The sequence below is a fragment of the Salminus brasiliensis genome, chromosome 12 (genome assembly GCF_030463535.1).
Source record: "Salminus brasiliensis chromosome 12, fSalBra1.hap2, whole genome shotgun sequence".
NCBI lineage: Eukaryota > Metazoa > Chordata > Actinopteri > Characiformes > Bryconidae > Salminus > Salminus brasiliensis.
In genome coordinates, this window is record NC_132889.1 from 6,861,567 (window position 1) to 6,887,004 (window position 25,438).

General features: G+C 38.9%; 1 protein-coding gene across 20 annotated transcripts in view; it reads right to left on the reverse strand.

Annotated features, from left to right (window-relative positions):
* The window catches only part of cacna1aa (calcium channel, voltage-dependent, P/Q type, alpha 1A subunit, a), a 172,403-nt gene that overhangs the window by 38,834 nt on the left and 108,131 nt on the right, over positions 1-25,438 (reverse strand). For 7 of the 20 annotated variants that reach the window (XM_072694455.1, XM_072694462.1, XM_072694460.1 and 4 more), the window contains 5 exons: positions 24,680-24,807; positions 20,031-20,127; positions 10,165-10,279; positions 4,295-4,402; positions 262-365 (listed from right to left, as the gene is read on the reverse strand). In XM_072694455.1, coding sequence (XP_072550556.1) covers positions 262-365; positions 4,295-4,402; positions 10,165-10,279; positions 20,031-20,127; positions 24,680-24,807 — 552 coding nt within the window. Of the gene's footprint in view, positions 1-261; positions 366-4,294; positions 4,403-10,164; positions 10,280-20,030; positions 20,128-21,003; positions 21,101-24,679; positions 24,808-25,438 lie in introns of all 20 variants that reach the window. The other 13 variants (XM_072694468.1, XM_072694472.1, XM_072694469.1 and 10 more) reach the window with 6 other exon arrangements.

Genomic DNA, 25,438 nt, shown 5'->3' on the forward strand with positions numbered 1-25,438 from the left:
TGAAGGCAACCAGGTCACACCCACTCTCACACTCTTCTAAGCTAAACCGACTAATTGTTACTGTTCTTCGTTTCACAGCGTAGCTGTCGAATGAATGGCACACAGATAAAAACACAGCAGAGAGAGTCACGATGCCGAATGCAGAGTATGGGGTCGGACTGGTGAGAAAGAGAGTGAGAGCAATCGACAGAGACAGAGAAAGAAAGAGAGAGAGAGAGAGAGAGAGAGACAGAGAGCGCGAGCGCTTTGAGGGTAGAATACCTGCTCATCTCGAAGAGCCTGGGTCCGCTTGGCTTTGCTTTGCCGGTAATACTCCATGATCATCATGGCCGCGTAGATTTTACCCACCGTCAGGTCTGTCGCTGCTGAGAAAAGGACAAGTTACCCTGCACGATTAGACGAGGGGAGATGGACCCTGAGCGAGGAAGGGGGGAGGGGATGGGTGTGTACAACATTCATGCATACACAAGACACTCGCACACACACACACACACACACACACACACACACACACATACACAGTACATCCCTCACACACATACACACACACACACACTCAATACACACACGTGGACACACAAAGAGCCAATGGTCTTTTCACAAACTGGTTAAAAATTCCTTCATTATCATTCCTATAATTCTACATTACGTATATATATGCTAGCATTATACACGTTCTCACATTTCCTTTCTCAGTTTTTATTCTTAATTACTTCATTAATAATCATTAATTAATACTTAGTGCTTTTATTGTTATTCAATAATACAGTTCATCTTTACATTCTTTACTGTCTGCATTATTACCTATACTTACTACATTATTATTTACTGATTTTTCATTACCTTTCGTACCCACCAGATCCTTTGTTATTCTTTTGCATATATTTAAGGGATCCGGACTGAAGTCCATTTCATAATGTAGATCAGGTACATAGAGAAAGAGAAGCGGACTGTTTCGCTGCCGTTTGGCATTCCAATGCTGAATTTTCTGAACTAAACAAAGTCAATTTGTTTGACATTGTCCATGCTCCGCCCACAAAGGTTTTTTTTAGTAGCTATTAATGCCAGACCGGACAAGTTCTACAGGACTCTGCTTCAGCTCTGAAAGTGAGTAACTGAGGCATTCTCAGAAATGGGTGCCCTTTATGTTAACCCTATGACCATTCCACCCCGTCACATAAAAAATGTGATGAGGTTGGCGGTTTGGTGCTGAAACGGCTAACAACGTTTTGTGCTAGGAAGCGGTGCATTCACGGCAGCACTATGTCAAATACACAGTTTTTATGTAAAAATTTCATTAGTTAACAATTTTATGCAGGAACAGGGTTGAAACTTAACATGTTTTCTACATGGAGAAAAGAGGGAGAGGGAGAAATGACAGTGTTACTGGGTTAAACGGGACGGAAAATGCTGCAATATTTATAAATCGTATACATAATTATATAATTAGGGGACAAAACAACATATTTTACAAAAGAAGTTCATTATGAAGCTAATACTACTTATACAGTTATTATATACGCCAACATTGGTCAGGAAACACCAGCTTTTAATATTTCAATGATTTCTTTCTTTATTTTTTTAAGCATGCTACTATACTTAACTAAGCTAACAACAATAAATTTGCTACAATGATGTTGTTACACTGATTTAAAATGTAAATAAAATGCTATCCGAGTCTGGCATGCATTTGTGGGCGGGGCCTAGGCCAATTTAGCAATTTATCGGAACATGAAACAGGGCGAAAACAGTCCAACAGCACAACAAGCCGGCCGTACCGTGTCCACACTGTGAAACGTCCAACAGCCCTGGAAGGTCAGCTTTACCTTTACTTAGGCATGCAGTAGAGAATTAAAGGCACGTTCATAAGCCATGTTCACTGCAGCTTTTTTGGACAAATTATAATCCTCAACACCCAAAAACAGCGGAGGACAAATTTGTGCTATCGCTAAACTCTATGCTTATCATGCTTTTTTTGTGGAGTATCATAAAAGTTATGATAAAAAAAGACTTAATATCATAACCATGCCTTACATTCGACAGTGCTATCTATTCTATATCATGCTGTGTGCAAACTCTGTCCAATCATGACTAGGACTACGATCATTGTGACTTTGCCACAGGCGTTAGCATAACAACAAAGTCACTTGGTCGTCTCATGCTTTGACTGCACAGGCTTTGTCATATGGTCCGAACGCCTCGTGCTTTGCCGAGTATATTGCAGAGTGTAAATGTTAAATGGTCAGCTAATGAAACCCTGGAGTGAAAAGACGTCTATAGAGAGCTGGTCTATAGTGAAGCACCCTCTGATCGGAGGCACTGGGAGATGAGAGTCAGTTTGGGTGTCTGAACGTGAACCTGAGTGGTGGAAGAGGGGTGTGTGCTGGTGTACGATACAATCGTGGTTCAAATACGGACAGCATACCTACATACTATGTCCACAGACTAAGTAACCTGAAAGCACTGGCCCTATCATTGAGACTGCAGCACAGCTAGCCATGCTCTCTCTCTCTGAACGGTTTGGATCGGGGGCTCCCTCTCCCCCATCAATTAGTGCAATGCTAGCCAGTGGGGGCGTCTGTTAACCGATGTAACAGAACTGGGGTTTAGTGTTCTCCTCCAAGCGCATTCAGCCGTCCAATGTGGTTGCATTAGCAGCAGCCCGAAAAGATGCAGCGACTCGCTTCATGAGACACGGAGGGAGAACATGCTAGCTTTCCCCCTCCCAGCATGGGTGGCATTGTGAGATAGGGGAGTCCTGACTATTCTTGGGTGGAAAAAAAGTGACAGCATTTTTAGTGTAGTTTGGCTGTACACTGTGTTCGGTCTTTCCGAAGGCTATTAATGCAAGATAGGAGTATATAGAATTTAATGAAATATCAATACTTGGGCCTCTGTGTATCGGAAATGTATTCTGCCTGTCACAGGTTTGGGCAGACTTTGCTTTTTTAATGTAAATTTTTTACTTAAATAAGAAAAAAACAACAACGCTAACAGTTTAAGATGTGCTAATCCTTCGGGTTTACATGTGAAAAATTAGAATTTAGCTCCTTATCTGCTCAGTAAAACACTGATATTAGAATAAACACTAATAACACTAATACACTAAACACTAATCATTTCTTCAGAATGAGAAGCTCTTGTTAAATATGTTACTATATTTATGTTCACCTGCATCTGTTCTACAGCCACAACACATGTCCAAATGTTTGTGGACACCCTTTCTAATGACTGCATTCACCCTTTCTAATGACTGCAACTTTAAGTTGCACCCATTGTTGACAGAGATATGCAAATGCACGCACAGCTTGTCTAGCCCCTCTAGAGAAGTACTGATAAAGACTCTCTGGAGCTATTGGCACCATGCTGCCTAATGCCAGGCGTGGGCTAGAGGGGTACAAAGCTCCCCAGCATTAAGCTGTGGAGCAGTGGAACTACAGTGTTCTCTGGAATCATCCAATATCCACTGTGTGGATTCATTCATATAATGTGTATTTATATATACATTTCAAATAGTGTTTATTTTTTGAGCATTTATTAATAGTGTTTAGTCTTACATGAATGATTGCAGCTGTAACAACTGTAATTTCTCTCTTGGGATCAATAAAGTATTTCTGATTCTGATTCTTTTGGGATGAGCTGGGGAGCTGGAGATGAGGTAGGGTGGTGATCATCATGCAACATCCTGACCTCACTAACACTGTTCTTGTCGTTGAATGTAAACAAATCCTAACAGCAATATCTGGCAGAAAGCCTTCTTCCCTGGACAGTAGAGGCAGTTACACCAACAAAAGCTGGATAATCTCTTTTTTTAATTCAAGAAACAATGAATAAGCAGGTGTCTCAATACTTTTGTCCATTTAGCGTATTAATGATCGGATTGGAAACTTGGTGTCTGAATGTAACACATCTTAAAACACATCTAAAACAGTTACTGCCAAAACAAGAATTTAAGGATAATTTGCATTAAAACTTTATAAAAAAGCGAAGTGTCCCCAATTGACCGGCGCAGGCTGCACTTTCCCTGGGTGTGATACGGGTTTTCAGATCAAGGGGTCCGCAGAGAAGCGGTAGCATGTATCTAGCGTAATGAGAGTAGCCTAGCAGTGTGTAGGGCACACGCAGTGCAGTGAAGGAGTGTGTCTGAGAGTGTTGAGGCTTGTGCCGGACAGCGTGGCTCATCAGAGGGTGCAGAGCGGTGACTGGGCTGAGAGAAGCTTCCTCTGGTGGCGAGAGTGGAGAGAAATCCGGAAACACACACACACACACACGCACAAACCTCTGGGCAACTTACACTTGTGTGGAGTGACCAGCAGGTCCAGCGTTTTCTGGGAGAGATTTGGCCAAATTGCCATCATCTCTTTCCTCAGCTCAGCGTCCATCTGGTGCTTATCAACACCGCCTACACGCACACAAATACACCCACACACACAGACGCACCCGTTCACATACACACACACACATACCCCCAGACATGCACACATGTCCAAAGAGCAACAAAATCAAAAAGACATAAAAAATAGGTAATCCCACCCATACATACCCATACGAACATATTGATACCATGATTAGACAATAAACAAGCCCATAGACGAACACGCAAACACATGCATGCACACACACACACACAAGAAATTGTTTCATCATTATTAAGCATTCAATATAATACAAAATCCATAAAACACAAACACTGTTGTGGGGCTAAAACAACTCAGCAATATTATCAATATCATGTCATCATAAAAACAGGCAACAAATTATATTACTTTTGTTCAATAAAGCCTGAATTTTATTATTCACTATGCATTAAAACATACTGATTATGGCCTTTATTAGTAGATAACTGGAGGTCTACTATGTAAAAATCATGAATACTAGCATTATTACTTGTAATAATGCACGATAAACACTTTGTTACCACCCTGTTATGCAGATGATTTACGCAATTCACATGCTAGTAGTGTAACTGCCAGCACCTTAATTCATGTAGGTTCTAGATAGTACTTTAAGTGAGGTTTTTGAGTTGGTAAGAGATGAACTCTCTGGAGTCTAAAGGCCTTTAAAACATTTGCATATGAGATACCCACATAATCTACATCAAACTGTTCAGAACAATCTCAACTCTCTCTGTAATGAGACCCCATGTGACCGAGAGCACTACATGAAAAGATACTCTGACCACAAACCTGAAAAACTGACAGATTTTTAGAAATTCTTCATATTTCCTGCTAAAACATCCCTTTACTCATGTGTATGATTTTATTTGGTGCATAAAATGGGTTTACCAGAGTCTTAGTTTCATGAAAGCAGTGGAATGTGTAAAGAAAATTATAGTATAGTATATTAGTTATAAACAGAGAGAGGCAGAAGAAGAGTTTCTGAGTGTCCATTGGTCAGTTTTACACAAAACATAGACGGTCGCACAAATCCAGAGGTGGCAGAGATGAATAACCTCATAACTCTGGATGTCAGTCATGTTCGGTATGGCAGTGAGATGCAATGGAAAGGACGGGCTCTACAGATTTAGGAAGTATTTGAACCATTTTTCTGCGCTGTATTATCGCTAAGGGATTAATACAAACATTGAGAAACATCAAAACAACAATCAGGGCGTTCGTAGACTCCAGAATGCACTAATACACCAAGCGATGTTCCATATCCTGTAGGTTCTATTAAAAAGTTCCACATTCTTCCAAAAAACTGAATCTTCATTATGTCAGAATAATTTCTGCACAAAAGTTCAGTTGATCAGAGTTTGGCTGCTTAAATATCTGTTCAGCTGTCCAGCATTTTGTGTAATGGACAATTCTTATAGTCTTATATGTTCTACTCATCACTAATTACAGACTAAAGAGCACTGAATAGTTTGCATAACAGGGTGGTAACAAAGTGTTTATTGTGCATTATTACAATTAATGATGCAATTTTTGGCGATTTTCACATAACTGACCTCCAGTTATGTACTAATAAAGGCCATAGTTAATACATCTTAATGCATAGGGAATAGAAATGTCTAGTTCAGACTTTACTGAGCAGAGAACAAGACCTTAAGAAACCAGAGTAGCCAGAGTAGATTAGGGGTGTAATGGTAAGTGTAGGTCACTGTTTGGTGCACACAGTCGTACAGAGAGTATGCAGTACACGGTAAGCTGTGGATGAAGCACTCGCAGATTGAACAAAATTTTGCAAGTGGGAACTGCCAGCAAGTAAAGTTTTGGATTTGCATGGGATTGTGGGAATCGTATTGAATTTAGAAGTATTGGTAACAGTAGCTATGTTTATTCTTTATCACTCACTGTCGTGTTTGCCATGCAGCAACTACGAATGAACATGTATGTCCAACATTTTAGTGTTTTCTGCTTTCTCGCAGTGTTGTTGGACAGTTTTAGGGTATGTGTGCTAAAAAAACCAAACAATTCATTCCTTAACACATTACAGGCTGTAGCAACTACCTCCATGGGGAGCTACCGTGAGGTCCAAACTGCGAAGCAGAACCGTGACTTTTGTGTACCTTTATACCCCTACATCATCGAAAGAGGGAAAATACAGATGGCAGAGACAACAGTGCACAACCCTGCAAGTCAGAAATCACCCTCCACCTATAATGTATACATATGTAAACATATGAAAGCCCTAAACATTGTTTCTAAACATGTGTGTTCTTAATATTGTCAATTTTACACAGCTTGGAGTAAAATGACTACTGTTGATACTTGGCAAACGATGGAACGATGCAGGTACAGTAAAAAAGAAAAACATGCTGTTATCAAATACAACATTATTTTCAACTAATCAAACTGTGGCAGTTGCATCCAGCTGCAGACAAGCCTCTGGTTTAAAATAAAATGTGTTTGCCAGCACTTTTATGTAGTTCTGAGCTAGAAAATAATACAGCAGCAAATTAGCTAGCTAATTCCATCCACAAATTAACTAACCACCAACTAATACAGCTGCTATTAGTATATATATAACCAATTCCACCTCCAGTTAGGTAGCTGGTCATCCACAAACCAACTAATGTAACTATGTAACCCGCAACAGTTACATAGAAAGCTAATTACATCTACAAAACAAACTAATACAGCTGCTACAGTTAGATAGAGAACCAATTCTATCTACAAAACCTATTAATATTGCAGCTACAGTTAGATAGATAGCTACCTAATTCCAGCCACAAAATTAATATAGCAGCTACAGTTAGGTAGCTGACCATCCACAAGAACTAATATAGCTGCTACAGATGCAAAAAAAGCTAATTACATCTTCAAAACTAATACAGCAGCTAAAGTTAGATAGAGAACTAACCTAATCTACGAAATTAATATATAACAGCTACAGATAGAGAACTAACTCCATCTACGAAAATAATATAACAGCTACAGTTAGATAGAGAACTAACTCAATCTACGAAACTAATACAGCAGATACAGTTAGATAACTAACTCCATCTACGAAACTAATACAGCAGCTACAGATAGAGAACTAACTCAATCTATGAAATTAATATATAACAGCTACAGATAGAGAACTAACTCCATCTACGAAACTAATACAGCAGCTACAGTTAGATAGAGAACTAACTCAATCTACGAAATTAATATATAACAGCTACAGATAGAGAACTAACTCCATCTACGAAAATAATATAACAGCTACAGTTAGATAGAGAACTAACTCCATCTACGAAACTAATACAGCAGATACAGTTAGATTACTAACTCCATCTACGAAACTAATACAGCAGCTACAGTTAGATAGAGAACTAACTCAATCTACGAAATTAATATATAACAGCTACAGATAGAGAACTAACTCCATCTACGAAACTAATACAGCAGCTACAGTTAGATAACTAACTCCATCTACGATAAACTAATACAGCAGCTACAGTTAGATAGAGAACTAACTCAATCTATGAAATTAATATATAACAGCTACAGATACAGAACTAACTCCATCTATGAAACTAATACAGCAGCTACAGTTAGATAGAGAACTAACTCAATCTACGAAATTAATATATACCAGCTACAGATAGAGAATTAACTCCATCTACGAAACTAATACAGCAGCTACAGTTAGATAGAGAACTAACTCAATCTATGAAATGAATATATAACAGCTACAGATAGAGAACTAACTTTATCTACGAAACTAATACAGCAGCTACAGTTAGATAACTAACTCCATCTACGAAACTAATACAGCAGCTACAGATAGAGAACTAACTCAATCTATGAAATTAATATATAACAGCTACAGATACAGAACTAACTCCATCTACGATAAACTAATACAGCAGCTACAGTTAGATAGAGAACTAATTAAATCTACAAAATTAATATAACAGCTACAGATAGAGAACTAACTCCATCTACGAAACTAACATAACAGCTACAGTTAGACAGAGAACTAACTCAATCTACAAACCTTTTAATACAGCTGCTACAGTTAGATACCCAGCTAATTTACATCTACAAAACTAAGTAATGAAGCAACTACAATAAGATAGAAAACTAATTACATTCACAAAACCTATTAATACAGCTGCTACAGTTGCTGGTATCTAATGATGCCCTGTGCTGAGCCAAACGTTTTGCAAACACTTTCTGCAATTGTACTAAATGGATTTCTAAGCCAGACACCTTTTTTTTAAAAATGTATTTCCATTAGGATTCTACATGTATTTATCTAGATCATACACACTGATTTTTATTTTAATTAAAAATGCTCTTGTGTTTCTTTTAGGAAATGCCATAAACACAACAATTCCATAAATTGTGTTTTAATTTCATGATGCAGCTAAAATGTAGGTACTTTAAAGATACAACTATGTATTTATGTATTCTACCTTTGTCAGGGTCTTTGTAATTATTAAATGAAGCTTTAAATTTGTTATGAAATTTACATCAATCTGCACAGCACAGGACTTCTGCGCAACCAGGGGCTTTGTCGCTGAAGCTGCAGCTAGATGCCTCTGGACTCCGCGTCATTGAGCAATTTCTTTTTTTCAGACAGGTTAGGAAAAGCTTTAGGTAGAGACATGAGGAATGAAGTCCTGGGGCCCACGAGGGGGGGGAGGCGCAGACTTGCACCATCTGCTGGTTGTGTTCAAAACACTTGGAATCCATTTCGCTATATGGAACTTTGTCATAGCAGCACATATTAAAACTGAAACTTTACACAAAAATGTAATTTTGAGTTCCAAAATCCATGACTTTGTGGGATATGTTATCGTGACATCATCTATGTGACAAAGTTTGTAGTCCACTGGGGGATGAGTATTCCATCATGCTGTGCTAATTAACTAATAACTTACGTTTTGATAGCAAACAGCAGAGGGCAATTTCTTTCCTTCCCTTCAGACCACTGAGAACGTGTCATCTTTTTGTAGCTGGCAACATGCCCAAATAAAGCAAAATCTTATTTTTCTGTCCATCAAAGGTTTGTCTGTCTAACCAAGGTCACTGGGATTATGAGGTTATTGAAAGGAGCTAAAATATGAATATTGCTACATTCCTAAGCACAGTACCGTGCTTTGGGTCAGTGTTCAGTGGTTCAGTAAAATTTGATTAAAAAAAACAAAAAAACAAATTCGAATCCTGGTAATGGTGCTAGCCATCAGCAGCCGGGGCCCCGCGAGACCACAATTGGCCTTGCTCTCTGGCATCTGCTGGCCAATGCATCAGAGCATCTGAGAACGCTGATTGGCTGGTTGCCGCGTTGCACCGGCAGCAGTTCGTAAAAGGAGGCACTAGCCGACTGCGTACGTGTCAGAAGAGGCGTGTGTTGGTCTTCACCCTCCCAGTGTTGGGAGTGTTGCATGTGATAGGGGGAGAATATGCATGGGTTGGGTAATTGGCGATCCAGATTAGGGAGAAAATCAGAAATTAGTATTAACAGTATAATTTGTATTGAATATATTATATTAAATATTAATATTGAATCAGTGCACAGCCTTAGTAGCAACATTCATATTTTGACTGTATTTGTTTTGAAAAATCTTTGTTTGCCATTCTTTTTTTCCCCTCAATATTAATTTCCCTTATAGAGAAATCCATCTCAGACCCGGAGACCCCTAATTTGGGCATGACGCCGACTCCAGACAACGGAGAGAGGCAGAGGAAGAGAGAAGGAGAGGAGGTTAAGAAAGGGTTGCCAAACCTTCCCCACCCTTGGCGATCTTGATGTCCAGAGCGGTGCGGATTAAGGCCATGAGGGTGGAGTTAAAGTGCACTGTGTTGTCATCGGCAACTGGCAGATCCATACGAAGCAGTCTCTGTGGAGAGCCAATCAGAATGGGTCAGAGGGAGCAGTGCACAAGTTGTCTGAACCTCCAGGTGGGATGTGTGTGTGTGTGTGTGTGCGTGTGTGTGTGTGTGTGTAGGTGAAAAGTTAAAGGGGAAAGGTAGAGGAGTGGGGGTGGGACAGGGGCAGGGGCAGGGGGAGCTCGATGACTTTATGTTACTTCAGAATCACATCTGTTCCAGGCCATTAGTGGTATCATGTATTAGGTTGAATGCAGCCTTATTAGTATTTACTGTGGGGTGGAAAAATGCATCATGATGCATTGATAGGAGGGTGGAAATTGATTTTAGAATGTTAGTATCTATGTAAATTTGTTCCAAATTAGTTTTAAAACAAGCTTATGCTAAACTCATAAATTCATTCGACTGAATGCAGACTAAAAGGTAAAGTATACAGTAAATATACTGTAAATAATATACAGTTAATATACTGGCAGGGTGTGGAAATGCATCATGATGTTAATGTTACAATATTAATATGAGTGTTACAACTGATTATACTATTTTACAACCAATTATTCACAATAACTCCTAATGATTTGCTCTGTTAAAGCAAAAATACAATTTTGTAAAGAATTACAATAGAATTGCATTGTTATGAAGGCAGACATTCATATGCCTAATATAGTGATAAATAATTCGGCATATTATCACGTTCAATGATCTTAAAGTCTTTTTTTTATATGTTATGAATTTATATTCATAAGGATCCTGTGCCAATAGTTAGTGATGGTCCGAATAAACTTGCAAACCCATAAACTTGTTCTGTCTGGTATGAAAAGCACCGCTTTGGCTTTCAGTGTTCTAAAAAAATCTGTGATTTATTTAAAGCAACAGTCAAAAGTATGGACATACCTACTATAATAGAAGACAGCTGATTATTTACTTGATTATTTTACTTCTTTAGTTTTCACACATTTTGGAATACTAGGTAAGGCATTAAAACTATAGAGGAAAACAGTAAAAAAGTAAAAAAAAAAAAAAAAAGAAAGTAAATTCTTTAAAGTATTATTTTAGCATTCTCTTTGTGTGGAAGAAAAAAAAATTAAAAATATAAAAAACTCTCAAACTTTCTGGTAATGAGTAAATTATGACTCAAAAGGCATTTTAAGCAATTTTAAGCAAGACTACATTATCCACTGGCTGCAACACAAGCCCAAAGCATAATCAAAATCCACTCCTGTGCTTAACAGCTAGAGAGGTGTTCTATTAATGAAAACATTTTTCTCCGACATACCTTTCCTCACTGCAGCCAGAAAGTTCTATTTTATCTGATTATTAAGTTTGAGGTGAGGAAGCAGGACGTTTTCTTTTAATCAGGGTCTTATTTGTGCAGGTGTTGCTGCACAGTAGAACAGTGCACCACCCCTCCAGACCCAGTTTTATCTTCATAAAGGTCCTTTCTAGTTAAACAAAGGTTTTTTTTAAACAATATTACAAGCATTTCTCAAGCAAAAAATAAATAGAAAAAAATTAGCCACCTGAAAACGCTTTGCTATGATTAAAGTTTAGAGAGCTCACATCTTTTAGGATGCCCAAACTTTTTTTTTTAACTTTAAATTTTGCAAGACAAAAATAACAATAATCTTGTTCAAAATTTTGAGAAGAATGTCTCATCTTTAACTTAAACATCAAGTTACACGCCAAAATAAATTAAATTAAAATTAAATTAAATATTACATACATTCTAACATTGCTGTTCTTTGTGCTCTACTGGCTTCCTAATGGCATGTTGTGCTTGGACCCTGATAATCTACACTTGTTGACACAATCTACATGCAATGTAATGTGAAAATTACACAGGCATCATTTATATTTATCTTGGAAACTAATTTTAGCAATTTAAGCATTTTAACATTTTAACGCTTAAGTCAAAATGTCTTTAAGATGAAAAATGGTTCATTTAAAGAGTCCAAACATTTGACTGCTTCTTTAAGTCTCCTAAAATGCTGATAAAAATAGATTAATCAGAGACCTGTATACCTGTGAGAGTCAGGCTGTAACTGTAAACTTGTAAAAGACCCGGTTGTATTTACAGTACACGCTGTACTGCGACATCCATTACAGATTTATTCAACCCTCTTAATTGTTGGCTGCAATGCTCACAGTTGCAAGTAGCTCTTTAATACTCAAAAACCCATATTTCTTTTACATCACTCCGGAGAGTTTCAATCTAACCACTGTTAGCACATGGTGGACGACCACAGATAATGATTTCAGTCCTTAACTCTTCTGTTCTCCACCCTGATAACTGCATTATTCTCAGAACTAACACAGACCCTAGAATAGAACCCTGTGGGACTCACAGAATGTGCGTAACTGTGTTCTCAAACATTTCAAAGTAGTTTCTGCATTAATAACAGCACTAATAACACAATAATAAACCTAGGGTTCAAAGGTTTAATTAACAACAGAAAATGAAAGGCAGCTAGGTGCTAGGTTGGGTGGTCAGGTTGAAAATCACAGGAGTTTTCTGCTAATCTCACAGGCCGGCTATCAGTCAAAGAGCTTTCCCTGTAGGAGGTTCACCCAATGAAACCCAGAGCCGTGGATCAACCAACCGATTAAAACAGTGAGTGGAGTCTGTTTGGGAGTGTTTTGATGTATGGTCCATCCACCTAAGGCTCTGACTTACACACACACACACACACACATAATGTCTTGACGTTAGTGTAAGAGGCCGGCTGGCGTAGTGACCACAGCCTCTTGGGGTCTACACCATTTATTTGTTTTTCATGCAGGCATCAGTGCCCCCCCCCCCCAAAACCCAACCCAATCCAACCCACCAATACACACACATGCACCTCCCACACAACTTCCCAGCATGCAACATGCAGCGTGTCCAACATGCGTATACAGCAAGCAGCAGTGCAGCCGAACACAGAAAGCATTGTCCGTTCGGTTCATTCTAGCTCATTCATTTCGTTTTTAGTACTCGTCTTTGAGACTCAATCAGATGGGCTTCTGGGTAAAAGAAAAGCTTGATCCAGATTCTCTGGTCTCTCAGTGCAGAAAAAAGAAAGAAAAAAAGAATGGGTGCAGGCTATTGGGTTAGGTCAGAGCAGCATTCTCCAGAAAAGAAAAGAAGAAGAAGAAAAAAACTAAAAACAAAACCAAGGACTTAAAAACACGAAAATGCTCCGTGAGTCGCTTCAGTGAAGACGGATGAGCTAAGATTGAGGGTCCGGTTGACTTGGATTAAGTTGGAGGGCTATGGTTGAATGTTTTAGAAGAAACGGGAACAAGAGCCACCGCCCACGGAAAAAGGACGAGTGGTGGAAGAGCAGGGCTGGAAGCGATCGAACAGGAAGTAGAGGACGAGGGAGGAAGGAGAAGGTGGAGACGTGAGGAAAAGAAAGACGATGAGGCGGATGTATGAGACGATGAGACCAATAAAGGGGAGAAGGGCCGACTGAGGCTGAGGTTGAGTTCTAATGAATATAAGAGGTAGCGCAAGAGACTATCTGCAGTCGCCTGTGACTGAGCTGAGCTCCTGTGTGGGTTTTACCTTCTGAATGAGAGAAAATGCCGGCGCTGGTTGGGAGAAGGGGAAGGGTCCGAGAAAGGTGAACGTTTAGGTTTAAAAGTGTGGGTCTGAAGAGCGATTCCCGTTTACTGATTTTTCCCCTTACTACGAAGATAGCTGGTCAGCCAAGAGACTTAATTTACTACAGCATTCTCACATATTACGTTTTAGCATTGCTTTTTTACACCTTATGTTTTAGCATTGCTTTTTTACACCTTACGTTTTAGCATAGCTTTTTTACATCTTATGTTTTAGCATAGTTTGATCACATATTACGTTTTAGCATAGCTTTTTTACATCTTACGTTTAAGCATAGTTTGATCACATCTTACGTTTTAGCATTGCTTTTTTACATCTTACGTTTTGGCATAGTTTGATCACATATTACGTTTTAGCATAGCTTTTTTACATCTTACGTTTTAGCATAGTTTGATCACATCTTATGTTTTTGCATTGCTTTTTTACATCTTACGTTTTAGCATAGCTTTTTTACATCTTACGTTTAAGCATAGTTTGATCACATCTTATGTTTTAGCATAGCTTTTTTACATCTTATGTTTTAGCATAGCTTTTTTACATCTTACGTTTTAGCATTGCTTTTTTACATCTTACGTTTTAGCATTGCTTTTTTACATCTTACGTTTTAGCACTGCTTTTTACATCTTACGTTTAAGCATAGTTTGATCACATTTTATGTTTTAGCATAGTTTGTTTATATCTTATGTTTTAGCATTGCTTTTTTACATCTTATGTTTTAGCATAGTTTGGTCACATGTTTTAGCATAGCTTGTTGACAACTTACATTTTAGCATTGATTGGTTACATTTTACTTTTTAGCATATACTGTTTACGTCTTACATTTTAGCATTGATTGGTCACATATGTTTTAGCATAGCTTTTTTACATCTTACGTTTAAGCATAGTTTGATCACATCTTACGTTTTAGCATTGCTTTTTTACATCTTACGTTTTAGCATAGTTTGATCACATCTTATGTTTTAGCATAGCTTTTTTACATCTTACGTTTTAGCATAGTTTGATCACATTTTATGTTTTAGCATAGTTTGTTTATATCTTATGTTTTAGCATTGCTTTTTTACATCTTACGTTTTAGCATTGCTTTTTTTACATCTTACGTTTAAGCATAGTTTGATCACATTTTACGTTTTAGCATTGCTTTTTTACATCTTACGTTTTAACATAATTTGATCACATTTAACATTTTAGCATAGCTTGTTTATATCTTATGTTTTAGCATAGTTTGGTCACATGTTTTAGCATAGCTTGTTGACAACTTACATTTTAGCATTGATTGGTTACATTTTACTTTTTAGCGTATACTGTTTACGTCTTACATTTTAGCATTGATTGGTCACATATGTTTTAGCATTGCTTGTTTAAATCTTACATTTTAGCATAGCTTTTTACATCTTATGTTTTAGTACAGCTTGGTCACATCTTACATTTGGCATAAGTGAGTCAGATGATACGTCAGATTGATTCCATTAGGAAGATTTAAGGTTTAAGATTTGAAGGTTTATAGAAGTAAATGTAGTGAGGAAATCGAAAATGAAAAGAAAATGACGTAAAATTAGTAAGTGGAGTAAATGATTGAAATGAAGATAAAAAAACAACAATAAAAAAACTAAGTAAAACAACAGAACAGTTAAAGAAACAGAAAGGGAGTATTTGATTTGTGAAGGAAACTATGTAAAAGTTCTTCTTTTAACTGATAAAGTCTAGTTTCTGTCATAAACTTTGTAATTTAGCAGAATGTTTGGTTAATGGCTCCCATTGCTTTCAATATTCGATTCTGGATCAGCGTCACAAGACGTGAACAAAGCGTCTACTTATGTTTTAGCACAGCTTTCTCACGTCTTATATATTTGCATAGCTTGTTCACATCACATGTTTTAACAGCTTTATTATAACTTGTTCATATCTCATATTTTAGCATTGCTCGTTCACATGTCATGTTTTAGCACAGGGTTGTCCACATCTTATGTTTAGGGCAGCTGGCTCAGATAGCATGTTTTAGCATAACTTTCTTAAAGCTTGTTCAGATCTTTCACATTTAGCTTTCTCAAGTTTTAGCATAGCTTTTTCTAGACTTACATTTTGCTATGTTCATCACATCTTACATTTTAGCATAGCTTTCTCATATCTTATATATTTGCATAACCTGCTCATATCTCATGTTTTAGCATTGCTCGTTCACGTCATGTTTTAGCACAGGGTTGTTTGGGGCAAATTGCTCAGATAGCATGTTTTAGCATAGCTTTCTCATGTTTAATATTTCTGGCGTTCTCACAACTTGCGATTTATTGTAGCTTTCTCGCGTCTCACATTTTAGCATAGCTTTCTTATAGCTCGTTCATATCTTTCACATTTAGCTTTCTCAAGTTTTGGCACGGCTTTTTCTCGACTTACATTTTATCATATCATTTCTCACAGCTTATATTTTAGTGTAGTTTGATCACAATTTATATTTTAAGAAACCTTGCACACATCTTATATTTTAGCATAGTTTTCTCACATATCTTACAGTTTGTCACATCTTAGCATTACTTTGCTTACATTGTTTTGCTTACATTTTAGCACAGCTTTCTCACATCTTACATTTTAGCACAGCTTTCTCACATCTTACATTTTAGCACAGCTTTCTCACATCTTACATTTTAGAGCAGCTTTCTCACATTTTACGTTTTAGAGCAGCTTTCTCACATCTTACATTTTAGAGCAGCTTTCTCACATCTTACATTTTAGAGCAGCTTTCTCACATCTTACGTTTTAGAGCAGCTTTCTCACATCTTACATTTTAGAGCAGCTTTCTCACATCTTACATTTTAGCACAGCTTTCTCACATCTTACGTTTTAGAGCAGCTTTCTCACATCTTACGTTTTAGAGCAGCTTTCTCACATCTTACATTTTAGCACAGCTTTCTCACATCTTACGTTTTAGAGCAGCTTTCTCACGTGTTATTTTTTTGGCATAGCTTTCTCGTGTCTTATACTTTAGCCTAGCTTTTTCACATCTCCATTCATATCATAGCTTGCTCACATCTTAAGCTTTGGCATAGCTTTTTCTCGACTTGCTTTTTAGCACAGCTTTCTCCCATCTTATATATTTGCATAACCTGTTCATATCTCATATTTTAGCATTGCTCGTTCACATGTCATGTTTTAGAACAGGGTTGTCCGCAACTTATGTTTGGGGATAGCATGTTTTAGTATAGCTTTCTCATGTTTAATATTTCTGGCGTTCTCACAACTTGCGATTTATTGTAGCTTTCTCGCGTCTCACATTTTAGTATAGCTTTCTTATAGCTCGTTCATATCTTTCACATTTAGCTTTCTCAAGTTTTGGCACGGCTTTTTCTCGACTTACATTTTATCATATCATTTCTCACAGCTTATATTTTAGTGTAGTTTGATCACAATTTATATTTTAAGAAACCTTGCACACATTTTATATTTTAGCATAGCTTTCTCACATATCTTACATTTTGCTATGTTTGTCACATTTTAGCATTACTTGGTCATATTTTGATCACATCTCAAGTTTTGACAGCTTTTTCTCAACTTACATTTTAGCATAGCTTTCTCATATCTTACATTTTAGCACAGCTTTAGCTTATTTTGTTTTTGGCTAAGCTTTCTCACATCTTGCATTTTAGCAGCTTTCTCACGTGTTATTTTTTTGGCATAGCTTTCTCGTGTCTTATACTTTAGCCTAGCTTTTTCACATCTCCATTCATATCATAGCTTGCTCACATCTTAAGCTTTGGCATAGCTTTTTCTCGACTTGCTTTTTAGCACAGCTTTCTCCCATCTTACGTTTTAAGCTTTAAAACCTTGCTCACATCTTTGCTTTAGCACAGCTTTCTCACGTTGTATGTTTCAGGAAAGCTTGCTCTTGTCATGTTAGCATACCTTTGTTACATCCAGCAAATAAACACAGCTTGCTCACATCTTAAGTTTTAGCATAGCTTGCCGAACTGTAGTTAATCCATTTTCCAAAGTGACCTGTTTTCATAGAAAAGATGTCGTCATAAATGAAATAAATGAGATAAATGAGATAAATGGCTGAATTTTCCTTTAGTTGAGAAAAACTGGATGCAGGACCGACTATGTGGAAATCTCCTGGATGTGTAATAATTCTGCCACAGCTGGTTGGCCCGTAGGGAACCGATTTGGGTGTTCGAATATAAGACGGACAAAAACGGGATGCAGTGAGACAGGCCTACGAAAGAGAGAGCAAGAGAGAGAGGAAGGTTTGGGACCCTAGTAGTTACAGAGGGTGAGGCACGCTCCTGTTCGATGGAGCCTGCCAGGGTGCATGAGTGTATGGGGTGAAGAGCAGAAGGGCACAAGGGGATGGCAGTGCCCCAAGTGGTGGGCCATGCAAAAGGGCGAAACAGAATGCAAAGAGGAGGGGCCGGAAACAGATTAGAACTGCATTGACAGAAGGAAAAGAGTGAAAACGTCGGGTCTTGGGATTCGTGTTGGACTTTTGGCCACAAAACTCAACCATATTTGAAACGCTAGGCTATCGCTAAGACTCCTGAGACCTACATCTGCCCAGTGAAGTGAGAGGAATGCTTTGTCGTGTGTGTGCTGTGGATGTGTGTCTGTAAAAAGAAAGGAGAGAGACAGAGAGCTGGTCCGCCGACAAAAAAAAAAAAAAGGCCAGAGTTCCTCGGACAGCATCATCCACAGGGCTGAGGGACGCGGAGGACTGAATCCTTTAGGCCTTCCCACCACTGCTGCACACGCACACACGACTGTGAACATGGTAATGGTATGTGAGTACAGTCTTTGTATGTATAGTGAATAGGTGTGTGACTTTGTTGATATCCTCCAGCGGCACGTAATGCGCTGCAGTGCGACAATATTCGAAGCAATGACGAGATCTTGAATTCCAAATTGTATTTCCGACCCATTGCCTCTATTTGCTGGGAGCCATTGAACTACATTAAAGCTTTGGTGTTTGCTTTAATGCATTAAACATACAGGGCTGGAGATTCTACGATATGAGAATCTTTGCAGGGTAACTGAAATTCCAATACCATTAACACTACCATAGGTAGTCTTGGGAATATTGTGGTTTTATCAGCCATTTCTATGAAATTATTGACTGACTGCATAAGTACAGTACTCTGCAGAGGTTTAAGGCACCTAAGCACATATTTGAACCCATTTACCTCAGCTTTCTAGAAACTCCAGACTCCGCTTGTAGAAACTCCAGATTTCATTAGAACAGATACAGGTAAATATAAATATAGTAAAAAGGAACAAGGACTGAAGAAAGTAGGTAAGATCTTGAGAGTTTGTGAGTCTGAAGAACAAAGCTTGGCTTCAGGACCTGATTTACCATCATTAAGCACTGATTTACCAAACCAGGTGTTGGATTATGCCTATTAATAATACTAGACTCCCCTGACGTGATCTTTGGAGATGTTTTAATGAACACAGTGATGGAAAATCACTACTTTCTGTAGGGATTGTTGTTTGTATTAATTCTATATTAGTGTTTTACTAAGGAAATAAACACTGACTGCCCAGATAAGCAGCTTTTTCTTTGCAATTAATTCATCACAGTTACCTAAACCTTTGCACAGTACTGTATATCGTCGCTGTTGCACAAAGATCTTGCATCTCCAAAATGGCAACTTTCTATGGAAGTCAATGTAAAAAGATTTGCCGCATTTCTGTTGATGAAATTTGGTGACATCATGGTAGAATGATGCCAAAAAGTGAAAAAAAAGACAAAAATAGAGATACAAGGTTCTGGAGTGACAGCAACGACAATATATATATATATATATATATATATACATACATACAATATGTGTCTATGTGTGTAAGTGTTTGCCTGTATGTGTGTGTGTGTGTGTGTACGTCCTCGTGCGGTGCAAAAGAGCTGAGAAGGCCCGTCCGTTCCCGCTTCCCTGTGGATCGGCCTGGCTAACACCTGACAACCCCCTCCCCCCACCACCACCATCACCACCACCACCACCATCGAATCACAACAGCAGTTGCCTCACATCAGAGAGAACGAAGGAGGGTGAAAAGAAAGAAAGAGAGTGGGAAGACGAGGGAAATAAAAAATAAATAAAAAAGAGGAAGGAGGAAGGAAGGAAACACCAACAGGTTTACGACACACAGCGCTGGCCGCTCGGAGTTAGACCCTCTACCTTGTAGGCAACCCGTGCAGGGCACTTCTTCCCCAGGCCTAAAGGTGGCGACATTTGCCTGAGCATGTCATACATATCCCTGTAACTGATCCTGCCACTGGGCAACCGAAAAAAAAACAACAAAAAAAGTAAATGAAAACAAAACAAAACAAAAAAAACAACCACATTGGATGCATGTGGCGGGGTGGGGTGGGGTTTGGGGATGGGTTGGATGACAAATCGAAAGGGAAGAGAAGGTGGGGGAAGGGTGTGGGAGAGGAGAACAAAAAAAAATAAAAATAAAACAACATATAAAATAAACAAAAAATAATCAAAGTAAAAAAACAACAAAAAAAGAAGGTTATTTGGGCCAGTGAAGGAAAGAGGCAGTCTTGGCTCAGGTCAAGTGACAGAAGGAGACAAGAAGAGGAAGACGGGAGGAGAAAAGGAGCGCTAGCTAGCTAATCTCGGCACTACAGCGACGTTTCTATGCAAACGGGTGGGGCTAAGGGGGTGGGGTTTTGAGGTTGGGGAGGGGTCAGGTTGCATAGAAGTGCAGGATGGTAACGGTGGGCGCTTTGTCAATGCAGTTTCTGTCCCCCTCCCCCCAGAACAATGCACGCTACCATGTCGGCTAGGCCTGGCAAAAGCGAAACCAAGAAAATGTGGAAATAAAAAACGAAATTAAAGAGTCAAAAATGGCAGATTTCTTTCTTTTTCTTTAAGATTTATGGTATTTGTTCCCCCTTGTTTATCCCCCATGCTTCTTTCATGAGTGTCTGCATTGTCCTGCACATTCTCTTTGTCATATCAGAATGCAAGTCAAAATGGTGAGTGTACGAAAAACAAACCAACAAAAAAAAAAGCTGTAAAAATAAAGGGACTAAAAAACTGGAAAAAAAGAAAGAAAAAAGAAAAAGAAAGAAAAGCGGCATTCATTCCATTCTGGATGCTTATAGCAGGTGCTATTAGGTGTTTTTAGTGGAAGTCAAACCTTGCAGGCCACCCTATGAGGACATTTCTTTCCTAAGCCCAGAGGGGGGTCGATTACTCGCAATAAACTGTACATATCCTTATAATGAATGCGCCCGCTGCAAGAAGAATACAGGGAAGTTAGAGCACGCAAAGGCAGAAACAGAGACAGTCAGAGAGGAAGAAGAGCACAATATTTTACACACAGGAAAAAAACAAGATTTACACACACTAAAACACACATTAAGCTCGTCTGCAAGTCACCCTTTGGAGCTGCTGGTGGCGACTGGCTATTAGCCCTGTTAGCTCCTCCATGCTGTATGCTGTATTTGCCTTAAAATGCCTCTGCTTTCGTGTTTGTAAGGATAGACGTATTTTATCAATGATTTGAATTTAAAGGTGTCATAGAATGCGAAACTGAACCTTGGAATAGCTGAATAATGAGGTTTCGGGCCTTTTCCAAACCTCCTAAACCCCCAAAACGGTTCAGAACAGCCTTGACTTGGTATTTTTATGCCCCCCTGCAAAATGTACACAAACCCAGCCCATGAGTGAAAGCCCTAGTTAAAGCTGGCGAGGCAATAAAATGCAAAGGCTACTTGTTTTCGATACTTTTCATCAATTTTCAAGATCAAAACTGCAGTTCATCACTTCAGACTCTGCTAGTTAAGGAAATGCTAGTCACGATGCAAACAAGGGAAAAGCCAGGGAAGTGAGCAATTACCAAGCTAGGCTAAAAATCTAACCCTAGCCCTACAATGTCTTCAGCAAGCTAACCACACAACATGCTGAGAAGACACAGAGAGGACACAGAGAGGACAGCGACACTAACTGATAAGATCTTTTTTTAATAATAATTTTTTTTTGTTATAGTGTCAAAAACACAGCTATGCTAAGCTACGTGAGACTATGCTATGTGGCTTTTGTGAGCAATCACGATGTAAACTAACTAGTAAAAGCAAAGCTTATTATTTATTATATAGTCAGCCACCATGAAAGGCGAATAAGCATTTAATTCTGAGGTAAAATAACAGGGTGGTAAATAGGCTTGTAAAACTGAAAATCTGAGCAATTTTCACCCCGAACAAAGTCCGTTCCTCACTATTAATACGTCAAATAACAACTTAAAATGCTGAATTAATGCATTCTATGGCACCTTTAAAGACGAGTAGTCAGCACCTCAAACCTGTCCTTACAGAATGTGACTCATTGCATAACCGTGTAAATAATTATATAATGAAAGTAAACATGATCATCATTCACTCCACATGCAGTTGATCAGCCAAGACATGTTTGATCTGAAGTTTAAGCTTAGAACAGGAGATGCTAGGCTAACTCCGCTAAGAAAACCTGGACTTAGACTGTCACCAATTTCGTTTCAGTAAATTAGCAGGATGTCATGAAGATGAGCTCAGGTCAATCTATGCCAAATAAATCTATTACGTTTATGTAGCTCTTATATAGCCAAGAAGAGATCGGTGACAGTTTAAGTCCAGTCATTGTAAGCTAAGTTAGCTTAGCATCTCCTGTGTTAACTAAAGAAGCAAACGGCAGATATCAAACGTGTCTTGACTGATCGGCTGCATTTGGGGTCAGTGCTAACTTTATTATTATTATTTTTTTAAACGTATTGCAAAACAACAGTAATAACACTAATCTGCTTTTTCTACTCTCTCTACATCTTCTTTCTGTCTTCTGTCCACCTCTATCGTAATCTTTTTTCCGCTATCCTTGTCTTGGTCTTAGTCTTGGTCTCCTACAGCAGGCGGGTGACAGGCACTGGAATGCAGATACCAAGAAACTTAGCGTGTTCCGTGGAGGAAGTTGTGGGGAGATCGGCACAGTAAGTTTAGCTGGCAGTATGCAGTATTCCAGAGATGGGGATGGGGATGGGGGTTCGAAAGGGGGGTGAGAAGGGGTTCTCCACTGTTTCACAGGACGGGGGGTACGAAAAGAGGAGGTGGGGATGGATGGATCGCAGAGAAGATCCATGATCCCCTCTCTCCAGTAAGGGGCATCGCGGCCTGGGCGGTTGGGTTGGACCCGGGGCATGGCTGGAGAGGGTCTCCACACCAGTGGCTCAAAAAAAAAAAAATTACAGCATCCATCAGAAGGAGAGAAAGATGGGCTGTAGGTTCTGTGTGTTTTAAAGATGTGTTTTTTAACGTTTTCCCCCGCTCCCAAGACACCTGGTGGAACTCATCAGCTGTTCCTGAGAGGAAGTGAGAGTGTTACAAATATTTAGTGTGGGGTACTCCAGAACCAGGGGTGGGAAACTGTGTTTTGGAGCAATGCTCTTAACACCTGACCTAGTAGATGGCCCACATTTACACTTGAACCCGGCTCCCGAACAACAGAACTTGACTCTGTTTAAAGCTGGTTTATATTAAGTGTTAAGCTAGTAAAGGTGGCAAAGCTAGCTAGCTTAGCTATCTCGTAATTCTGCAGACTATACAGACTTAGCATTTCCTCAGTGTTAGGTCTTTAGAGCTGCTTAGCAACACAGTAGAAATCCAGTTAAACTGACTGCTTGGCTGCTTGTAGCGATGCTGCTGCTGTCCAACCCTGGTTATGATGAACCTGTTTGTGTGATTAATGGTTACATACCCTGACGGAACTCTGCTGGTGACTTCCCACATAAATAAAGTAAGGCTTGGGAACAAGATATGGCCACCACTTAGTAAAGGGTGGGAACAAGATAAGTAAGTCATGACCATGACTTAGTAAGGTGTGTGAATGAGATAACTGACTTAGGATCTTCTTCCCACCCCTAATAAAAAAGAAAAGAAGAAAAGTCATGGTCACCACTTAATTATCTTGTTCCCACAAATTGCTTACTTATGGCCACCAGTTAATTATCTCGTCCTCATGCCTTGCTTAGTTGTGACCATATATATATATATATATTTTTTTTTAAATATGTGGGACATCACCAGTGGGGCTCTGTACATCCCTGTGTTGCGTTAGAGCAGAAATGTGGACCATTCAGCTATGAGCAATGTTCAGAAACAGTGTTGTAGAGTATACTGAGTTGATTCACATGGAGCATGTGTGGTAAATGGTTCTGGTGCACATGTACACATCCTCAGTCCTGGTCCTGGAGCACCACAACACCTGACTAGTTGGGTAATTCATCTTTTGTAACATGCCCAGATGATGCCATTTTTTGAGTTTTCCTACAGCAGGAAATGACACTTGGTTTGAGAGGCACTGGGCTAACAGATTATTGTAACAGTTCCTTTGATGCTGCTTGATTTATTAAGCGAAAAACAAATAGGAAGAAAAACAACCGAAGAACTTTTGCCATAGTCAGCATTTGTAAACAGTGCATTACAAAGCACTGCACATTCTGCCAGTGGATCCATTTCAGTGATTGCCACAAAGTGCTGTATTGAAAAAAATCAATGTTAATTTTGGATGTATTTACAACTTTGACGCATATGGATTGCTGTTGGTGGGAACAGCGGTAAAAAAAAAGACAGCTGGCTGCCTTAATGGTTCACGCTTATTATTTTCACAATTTTAAGGCAGCAAAGATCCTTTTATTATTTAAAATATTGAAGCCTTTTAGTTCACAGTGTAATTCAGTATCACATGCCAGCAGTTAGACAACGACACGTAGGTATTAGTGTGGGTATGGCTTTTCAAGTATGTGTGAGTGTGTTAACATGGCTGTATGAGTACACACAGAGACTCACCAGGCTGCAGGGTCGTACTCGGCCCATATCCTCACATATTCATCCAGGTGATGAGGTCCCAGGATGGAGGAGTCCCGTGTCAGGTACTCGAAGTTATCCATGATGACGGCCACAAACAGATTCAGCATCTGGAAGCAAAAATGAGAGGGAACGTCTTTTCTTCTAGAGCGAAGGTGGTGCTTCTTTTAATCATTTCAAACCGGCAGTATTAAAAGCATGCTGCAATTTCAGCTTCATTAGTCCTCACTCACAGCTCATTAAAATAAGCCAAGATATTTTGTGGAAAGTACAGATCCTGAACCGTCAATTCATACCACATTTGGAGGCAGATTTAGGTGAAAGATGACCGGATTTCAAAGTTAGACAACGTTAACGATTTCATTTACTTCCTTAATTTTCATCTTTTACAGTTTCAAAAAAATTAAAATGACAGGTCAGTGCTTAGCAAATTCTAAACCCTTTTTGTAGCAGCTAAGAGTCTTTTTAGTTCTTATTAGGGGGGGTTTCCCCTACTTGTCATGCCTTGCAAATAGCTTCTTCTGTGGGATTCTCAGGCTGTCTCACTGCACTGCTCTTTTGAGGTCTGTCCACAAATTTCCAGTGATATTCAGGTTGGGGGACTGTGAGGGCCATGGCAAAACCTTCAGCGTGCATATTTTGAGATAGTCCATTGTAGATTTTGAGGTGTTTCTGCTTTTACAGATGGTGTGATGTCTGTTTCCAACATTTGCTGGATTAAACTGAATCCATTCTTTCCTC